This window comes from Oncorhynchus gorbuscha, linkage group LG04 (assembly GCF_021184085.1).
Source record: "Oncorhynchus gorbuscha isolate QuinsamMale2020 ecotype Even-year linkage group LG04, OgorEven_v1.0, whole genome shotgun sequence".
NCBI lineage: Eukaryota > Metazoa > Chordata > Actinopteri > Salmoniformes > Salmonidae > Oncorhynchus > Oncorhynchus gorbuscha.
The window spans coordinates 71,120,423-71,130,448 of NC_060176.1; the positions used below are offsets into that span (position 1 = coordinate 71,120,423).

The following is a 10,026-nucleotide window of genomic DNA, read 5'->3' on the forward strand; positions in this document are numbered from 1 at the left end:
CTTCCTGTCCAGAGTCCCCTCAGATGTTCAAGTGGTAGGTGTGATTTCATCCCTATCTCTCTCTCCCTGCTTCCCCCTTCTTCCCCCTCCATTCCTGCTCCCTCCCTCTCCTTCTCTCTCTCCCTCTCTCTCCCCCTCCCTCCCTCGCTCTCTCTCTCCCCCTTTCTCTCTACACTTCTCCTCTCTCCATACTTTTGCATTCACAGATTTAGCTTTCTAATAGTTATTTCCACGGCTGCCTTATTGCTATTACATATTAGCAAACCATATATGACCATATTCCCAACTATTATGAAGTGTTTTCCTGCTCAGTAGTTCCTGATTCCACAGAATGAATAAGGTCCTGTGAGCTAAGGTCTTTATGGCCTGTCTGATTTAATCCATCCAGAAGAATTGCTGTTGTGACTGAGTCATTATAGAGTTAAACCAACAGTTAACCACCCTCACGCGGTTTAGTTCTACATTAACCGTGAGATCAGATTAACGCTGAGGCCGCTGGGTTGGACGCGCCCAGCCAAGGTGCTGCTGCTGTTTAACGGCAGCTTGTGAAAGTGTTCAGGCTGTGCTGCTGGAAGCAGAGAAACACAGACACACACTCGACCCAATCCCCTGCCACATTAGCGCCAACACACTCCCCTTTGATCGCCTGTTGGCCGCCACCTCTTTGATCTTTAAAAGGTCGTAATCCTCGTTCCCCGCTTTGCTCCAGTCCGCCCCCCGTGAGGATTTACAGTCTTCCAGGGCCGTTCTAGCGCCAGGTAGCCCCGATCCAAATGAGGCCAAGGTGGCCCTCTGCTGAGGTGCACCCACCTTGCACACCTGGAGTCGGAGGGGCCGGCAGGTAGGAGGACTTTATGAGCCCATCAATGAGGGGCCGCTGGTCAGGACAGCCCACGGATGCGCACACACACGCACACGCACACAATCCCCAGGCCACAGACCCTGGAGCTCTTGTTACTGCTCCGCTCCAGAGGCGGAACTCTGAGAACTCTGTTGCTCTGCTCTCTCCCCTGCGCTGCCTCCAGTGGTGGGTTCATCTCATTTCCTGTGTTTCTGGGTCACAGGGGGCTGCAGGGGCCAAGTCCCCTCCCTGGCCTGTGCCCAGCCGGCCAGCTTTGCGGATGACATTTCAGGGCCCCAGTGTGGCACTCGGTCTCTCTCTCTGTCTCTCTCTCTCTCTCTCTCTCTCTCTCTCTCTCTCTCTGTCTCTCTCTCTCTCTCTCTCTCTCTCTCTCTCTCTCTGTCTCTCTCTCTCTCTCTCTCTCTCTCTCTCTCTCTCTGTCTCTCTCTGTTTATCTCTCTCTCTCTCTCTGTCTCTCTCTGTTTATCTCTGTCTCTCTGTGTTTATTTCTGTCTCTCTCTTTCTCTCTCTCTCTCTCTCGCTCTGTCTCTCTCTGTTTATCTCTGTCTCTCCGTCTCTCTCTGTTTATCTCTGTCTCTCTCTCTCTCTCTCTCTCTCTCTCTGTCTCTCTCTGTTTATCTCTGTCTCTCTGTTTCTCTGTCTCTCTGTGAGTCACCAAGGTGTATGTATATGTGTTTATTGATATATAACTTATCAAATTTATTTGGTTTCCTGGTATTGGTATTTTTACAGAGACAAAGCGTGTGTGTGTGTGTGTGTGTGTGTGTGTGTGTGTGTGTGTGTGTGTGTGTGTGTGTGTGTGTGTGTGTGTGTGTGTGTGTGTGTGTGTGTGTGTGTGTGTGTGTGTGTGTGTGTGTGTGTTTTGAGAACAGTGGATCATTCAGCATATTGCTGTAAGTCAGTTGTACCATTGTTGATGCGGTGGTCAACTGAAGTGCTGGGGAGTGGGTGACGGGCCGGTTGACTGCCACTCCCTCAGCCCATAGTGAACACTTTACAGTGCACTTTACCTTAAAGCTACACAGGCTTTATACAGTTTGCTCTTTAGCTTAAAGACACTATGCCTCTAACAGCACTGGCAACCCTCTAGACCAGCACAAAGGTGCTGCATTGGCTGAAACCCACAGATAAGTCTTGGTGTAATATCTTTACTTGCTACTCAGTTTACATTTATAGCTGCTCCGTTTTCCTTCATGTTCTTCCTAGTCTGTAACCTTAATGGCTGCCTTGTATACTTTCCCCTCTGGATGGCTGGTTGTGATTTTATGCCAGAGTAAACTACCTTTACGGTCTAGGGGAATCCTCCATGTGCCCTAAACGAGGCCAAAAGCCATAATCAACCTAAGTATTCCCAACCTGGTGTCTGGGACTGCTCCGTGTACCAGCATGCTTTATGACGCCATTAGCCATGTGAGCTGTGGACTGCATAATAGGACGGTAGCAATTAGCATAGCAAGTGCTCCTTTATAGCCGGTGTAAAGTAGCAGGTTTTAACCCCTCCATAGAAATAGACATGACTCGTCATTGAAGGATTATGGCTCTGATTGGCTGCTGGGTTGGGGACTTCAGAGGTCAGGGGGTCAAAGGGGGCTAAAGGGCTGAGGCTAGGTGACAGACCCCATCCATCACAACTTCCACTCTGCTCTGCTCTGCCACAGTCCCCCTCCCTCGTCATCTCTGGGACACATTTAAACCTTTTACATTGAGCAAGCAATTAGTCTCCACTTAGCAGCCTGCAAACTTGCTGGGAAAACTTTCCTCTGTGTTCTTTTTGTCTGTTTGCCTTGCTTTCACCTTGACATGCTTATTCTCTGTGAAAAGTAGACCTGAGTGCTGCTGAATCCCCTCTGTGGGTGTCGGTGCGCTAGCTGTTGTTTTTTGGCACCGTTTAATACCCATAATGCTAGGTTATAGGCATCACAAAAGATGAAGCCTGCAGCTACTTTTCTCCCCCTGTAGAAACATCATAGGGTAGTATCATTAAAACGATGTCTCTCTGTCTCCTCTCATTGACTTATTTATATTTGCCTTTTCCTGCTCCGCTACCTGCCCGCCCAAGTGCCTTCAAACTGGAATCCTCTCACTTAACGGCAGGGCGACAGTGAGAAAGAGAAAGAGCCATGTGGAACACCGGGTCCCGGGATGCCGCCCGCCGCCGCCTGACACTGCTAAACGAAACGCTCTCTGGAATATGCGGCGCCCCCTCCGCAGTGCACACTTCAAAGGTTGTTTTGTAGTTCAACTGTCAACATGGGGAGAGGAGGGAAGGTGGCGAGGAGAGGAGAGGAGCGAGGGTGGAGCAGCCTTTGAGCAGCGCCAGGTCTTTTACCCACTGTCTCCCATAGATGTTATCTTTGTGCTCTACAATTCTTTTCAAAGCAAATTGCTACCCTTCTCTCTCCCTCTCTCTCTTTTTGACTTTAACTAGCTCGCCATGTTTTCGTATGCGGGGCGGCGTAGCTTTATTAGGAAGGGTGAGCGTGAACACGAGCGAGCGGAGCCTCAAGAGCTGACGGCAGGCCTGTCACCCGGAAGGAGGAATGGAACATGTGACGTGTTTTTCTCTGGCAGCTCTTCTGAGAGACCTCTCTCTCTCTCCTCTTTCTTTTGTTTTATCTGGTTCCCTCCTTTTCCCTCCTTCTGAAAACTAGTTTTTCCTGACATGCAAACTTTTGTTTGTATAGTTCCCCAGAAGGATTTTGATTTGAATAGCAACAGACAGTCCCAAATTGCAAACTTTTTGGGGGAATTGTAGGCGTTTGACTTCATAGCCATGAAGTGCTTTGAAAAGCTGGTCATGGCTCACATCAACACCATCATCCCAGACACACTGCACCCACTCCAATTTGTATACCTCCCCAACAGATCCAGAGATGATGCAATCTCTATTGCACTCCAAACTACCCTCACCCACCTGGACAAAAGGAATACCTATGTGAGAATGCTTTTCATTGACATCAGCTCAGCATTCAACACCATAGTGTCCTCCAACTTTATCACTAAGCTCAGGACCCTGGGACTGAACACCTCCATCTGCAACTGGATCCTGACTGGCTGCCCCAGGTGGGAAGGTTAGGCAACAACACATCTGCCACGCTGACCCTCAACACTGTGACCCCTCAGGGGTGCATGTTTAGTCTCCTCCTGTACTTCCTGTTCACCCACGACTGCGTGGCAGTGCACGACGAATCACAAACAACGATGAGGCAGCCTATAGGGAGGAGATCAGAGACAACATCCTCTCCCTCAACGTCAACAAGACAAAGGAGCTGATTGTGGACTACATCCACATCGATCGGGCTGTAGTGGAGCGGGTCGAGAGCTTCAAGTTTCTCTGTGTCCACATCACTAAGGATTTAACATGGTCCACACAGTTGTGATGAGGGCACGTCAGCGCCTCTTCCCCCTCAGGAGGCTGAAGAGATTTGGATTGACCCTCTGATCCTCCAGAAGTTCTACCTGTGCACCATTGAGAGCATGTTAACTGGCTGCATCACCGCTTAGTATGGCAACTCAAGTCTGGAACCATCAGGATCCCGAACAGCTTCTACCCCAAAGCCATGACTACAAAACAAGACTGCTAAATGACTAATTAAATGACTCCCTGCCTTGACCCTTTTTTGAGCTAACTCTCTTGCCTTGACTCTATGCACACACACTGACATCCCAACACACACACTACATACGCCCAGACCCACATAGCATGCGCACACATGCATACTGACGCCACACACAGTCACACACACTCAAATACACATTCACACTCACCACATATGCTGCTGCTACTGTCTATTATCTAAGTCACTTTACCCATCACTATATGTATGTATCTACCTCAATTACCTCGTCCCTGTGCACATCAACTCCCATCTGGTACTCCCTATACAGTATATAAATAACCTGTGTATTTTTTTCTTGTGTCACTATTTCTATGTTTTTGTAACTTTATCTTAACTCTGCATTGTTGGAAAAGGACCCGGAATCAAGCATTTCACTGTTAGTCTACATCTGTTGTTTATGAAGCATGTGACATACATTTTGATTTGATTTGATTTTAACAGTGATAATACAATGTCCTGCTTGGGATGTGTTGTCGGCTTTACCCTCACTCCCTGCTTTGCCTTTGAAAAGATATCCAATGTTGTATGACAGTGGATTGATGGCCAACAGTATACAAACAACAAAAGTCAGATCAGGGTTGTTTCTGTGCTCCAGAAAGTGACCCAAATGTCTCCTGGCAAAGCACTTATTTAAAGTGAACCTGTCCCACGCCCAGATGTGCATTCACTCACTCACTCACTCACTCATTCATGAACCCATTCACTCCATCACTCATGGACATGGCACGATCTCAGCCTCACTCGACAGACAGTGGCATCCCACCAGCTCTGCCACGGCCCCCTAAGCTCTCATAATGAAAGCCTGACTGACACAGTGCAGCCGTTCATCCCAGCAGCAGCACAGATGGGACGGGCCCATATAAAAACCTGAGTCCCCTGGGCTTCTGCTCCAGTGGCTGCTTTAGTTGGCCAGACTAGAAAAGGATCCCAACCCATAAGAAAACAGTATCTGTCATCACCCCACTGTTTTGTGGCCGGAATCCTTCTCTTCCCCCGTCTCTCTCCCTCTCCCCCTGGGTCTGTGCTCATCATCACCAGGAACAGTACATATGTACAGAATCACGTCCTCTAGTTCCTCCACTCCACGCTCCTCCACTCTCTCACCCTGTCCTTATTTGTTCAGCTGTAAATTGATCCTATGTTTTGAAAGATATTTTTCTTGTAGGCCGTGGACATTGTAGCTCTGAATCAGCCCCACCTGGTGCTGTTAGTGATAAAAAGAGGAGGAACATATGGACTCCAATCACCAATCCCTTTATGGGACATTGGTGATGACCGCTGTGTAGGGGAGTTGAAATAGCATACAGACAGTGTGTGGTTGACTGGAGGGGGTTCATGTACTGACAGGCTGATGTGTCTGAGATGTTTCGTGTGACAGATTAAGGGTTAGACACTGCCTGTTGAAGTGGCACTGTTAAGCAGCAGGAGACAAATGGGAAAGCAGCTAGCTAGCTCTCAGACGACCATGGTGAGAGATTCTTGTGTTCCGGCCACAGCGAACAGAGCGACCACACTGGAGAAGGGGAACGCTTAGAGGATGTCAGTCACTTGTCTGGCAAATCTTACAGGGTGTCAGTCAGTGTGGAGTGTAATGTACTTCAGGCTTTCAGTGATACCGAGAGGGTGTGTGTCTCAGTGTCTTGCGGGACTGTGTCTCTGTGAGTGAGGGGCTAATAGAATGACAGCATTTGGTTTTTGAGGCTAAGCTACTAGGATGTGATGCTTGAACACCCAATACCTAGTACATTATCCTTTCTCTGGATGAAAGAGAATGTTCTGCAGAAACCCCCACTGGCTCCCTGTCCTCCTCGGCAAACACTGAGGATACCAAACATTAGGAACACCTTCCTGATATTGAGTTGCAATAAAACATGGTAAATAAATTACCCCTCTCTCTCTCTCTCTCTCTCTCTCTCTCTCTCTCTCTCTCTCTCTCTCTCTCTCTCTCTCTCTCTCTCTCTCTCTCTCTCTCTCTCTGTCTCTGTCTCTGTCTCTGTCTCTGTGTGTATTGTAGAATCTGTACTGGTTTGGTTACCCCAAGATAAAAGCCTCAGCCAGGTCAACAAACATTTATCCCCGGTCCCCAGCCCTTCCCTGCCTCCTCTCCTTCCCCCTCTCTCTCCCTCCTTAATCTCCTTCCCCCTCTCCCTCCTGTCCTTCTCCCTCCCCTTCCCACTCTCCCTCCCTCCTCTACTTCTCCCTCTCCTGCCCCCTCTCCCTTCCTCCTCTCTGTCCTCTGCCAGGTTAAGTCATCTCTGGAGCCCCCAGAACATTCAGGCTGGTTCATACTGGATGTGGTTTGTGATCCATGAGTGACAGATACTCTCTCGCCGTGGTTCGTGGATCCGTTGCTCATGAAGTCACTCATCTTTATTATGGTGGATTTGAGAGAAAACAATGCCAGGAATAAAGGGCCGCTTTCAGCCAGCCCGCTACAGCCAACTCTGAGAGGAGAGTGAGTGAGGGAGAGAGAGGGAGTAGGGAAGATAGAGAGAGGGGGGGGGTTGAGAAAGGGAAAGGGGATTAACATGAAGTCTACATCATGGATGGAGAATATGTGCATGGGAGCCAATGTCTAACATGGCCTTTCTGACTACAGTTATTTTTGACCACACCATGACCATAGTCTAGAAGTAATATGGACTAAGCCATCAATGATGTCACCCCATTGTTTCCTATCAGAATGCTCATTGGTGCATTTGAAGATAAGAAAGTATCATTTCAGCATCTCATCATTTTGCTACATGGAAGAGTTTTTGGATCGCATGGGTACTTTGAGCTATTCTAGGAAGTGACATTGGATGCTAGCTCAGTGCTGCTCCTACTAATTGAAGGTCAACCGAGGTACTGCAGGCTGCCATTAGCAACTAATTTATAATTTTGACTTTGTCTGTGTGTGATATTAACGTGGATAGTGTGATTCAGAGATAGGTGTGTTACGACTGTCTGGCCCCTTATTCTGTTAGAGAACACAGCATAAGGAGGAAATCATTAATTGTGGTTATTTTAATGGAGGTTGTGTGTAGTTGGCCTCAATCTGACTTTCTTCTTCATCAGACTTGTAAACGTAATATGGATTTCAAGCCTAGGCATGGTAATACAGTTTGCATTGCAAATCACAGTGTTTCATAGATGGAGCAACACAACACACTGCTACAATGTGGCTGGAGCCCTAGCCACGGCTTGTTAAGGGTTAACCTGTGTTTCCTGTATAGCCTCCATGGCTCTGTTCTCTCTCCAAGCTTTCCCATGAACCCTTGCCTTGCTCTGTTTGTTTGTGTGATTCCTTCCCCCAGGCCACTGTTCCACACTGCTTGACGGACGGACGAATGGACACACTGAGCCTTCCTAGGGGTCTCACTGACTCTATCCACCCCAGCATCCTTCGCTTTCCCCACCTGACCACCCGCTCTCTCTCCCTCCCTCCCTTCGTGTGTGTGTGTGTGTGTGTGTGTGTGTGTGTGTGTGTGTGTGTGTGTGTGTGTGTGTGTGTGTGTGTGTGTGTGTGTGTGTGTGTGTGTGTGTGTGTGTGTGTGTGTGTGTGTGTGTGTGTGTGTGTGTGTGTGTGTGTGTGTGTGTGTGTGTGTGTGTGTGTGTGTGTGTGTGTTTTAACAGGTGCAGTACCGAGAGCTGAAAGTGGATCCCAGTCATAGTCCAAATAAAAGAAAGAAAAACAACCCGGGATAACTGGCTTTGCCCACCCACTGAATCTTCCCTCCCTCACCCGTCCAACGCCAAGAAGCAGAGAAACACTGGTTTGAACCCGCTGAACACTCTCTCTCTCTCTCTCTCTCTCTCTCTCTCTGTCTCTCTCTCTCTCTCTGTCTCTCTCTTTCTCTCTGTCTCTTTCCATCCCGCCTTCTCTGTCTCTCTCTCTCCCTCTCTCTCTCTGTCTCTCTCTCTCTCTGTCTCTCTCTCTCTCTGTCTGTCTCTTTCTCTCTGTCTCTCTCTCTCTCTCTCTCTCTCTCTCTCTCTCTCTCTCTCTCTCTCTCTCTCTGTCTCTCTCTTCTCTCTGTCTCTCTCTCTGTCTCTCTCTTTCTCTCTGTCTCTCTGTCTCTCCCTCTCTCTCTCTCTCTCTCTCTCTCTCTCTCTCTCTCTCTCTCTCTCTCTCTCTCTCTCTCTCTCTCTGTCTCTCTCTCTGTCTCTCTCTCTCTCTCTCTCTGTCTCTCTCTTTCTCTCTGTCTCTCTCTCTTCTACCGACTTAAAAAAAGACATATACATGTACAGGCTCTGGAAGTGTAATTATTACAAAGAGACAACAAAGAGATGAGTTTGGATGACTATTTCAGACCCAGGTGTTTACTGAGCCCGTCTGACAGATGTCTATGTCATGCGTTCCTCGTAATGTTCAACTATGAGTATCACAGTTATGAGTTCATTCAGAGATTTCTCCATAATAACCCCATTAGGAACATATAATTGAACCATCCCAAAGCTACTTACTAGGGCTGGGAATTGCCAGGGACCTCACAATACGATATTATCTCAATACGATATTATCTCAATACGATATTATCACAATACGATATTATCTCAATACGATATTATCACAATACCATATTATCACAATACCATATTATCACAATACGATATTATCACAATACCATATTATCACAATACCATATTATCACAATACCATATTATCACAATACTATTATCACAATACCATATTATCACAATACCATATTATCACAACCATATTATCACAATACCATATTATCACAATCCATATTATCACAACCATATTATCACAATACCATATCACAATACCATATTATCACAATACCATATTATCACAATCCATATTACCATATTATCACAATACCATATTATCACAATACCATATTATCACAATACCATATTATCACAATACCATATTACCATATTATCACATTATCACAATACCATATTATCACAATATATTATCACAATACCATATTATCACAATACCATATTATCACATTATCACAATACCATATTATCACAATATATTATCACAATACCATATTACCATATTATCACATTATCACAATACCATATTATCACAATACCATATTATCACAATACCATATTATCACAATACCATATTACCATATTATCACATTATCACAATACCATATTATCACAATACCATATTATCACAATACCATATTACCATATTATCACAATACCATATTATCACAATATATTATCACAATACCATATTATCACAATACCATATTACCATATTATCACATTATCACAATACCATATTATCACAATATATTATCACAATACCATATTATCACAATACCATATTACCATATTATCACATTATCACAATACCATATTATCACAATATATTATCACAATACCATATTATCACAATACCATATTACCATATTATCACATTATCACAATACCATATTATCACAATACCATATTATCACAATACCATATTATCACAATACCATATTATCACAATACCATATTATCACAATACCATATTATCACAATACCATATTATCACAATATATTATCACAATACCATATTATCACAATACC

The 10,026-nt window shown here is 45.7% G+C and overlaps 1 protein-coding gene across 1 annotated transcript in view; it reads left to right on the forward strand.

Annotated features, from left to right (window-relative positions):
- LOC124034600 (multiple C2 and transmembrane domain-containing protein 1-like) overlaps window positions 1-8,297 on the forward strand; it is a 231,809-nt gene extending 223,512 nt beyond the window's left edge. Inside the window, exons 20-21 of the mRNA XM_046348001.1 lie at window positions 1-34; window positions 8,098-8,297. The exon at window positions 1-34 is cut by the window's left edge and continues 64 nt beyond it. Coding sequence (XP_046203957.1) covers window positions 1-34; window positions 8,098-8,169 — 106 coding nt within the window. The 3' untranslated portion in view covers window positions 8,170-8,297. The remainder of the gene's footprint in view (window positions 35-8,097) is intronic.
- The last annotated feature ends 1,729 nt before the right edge of the window (window positions 8,298-10,026 follow it).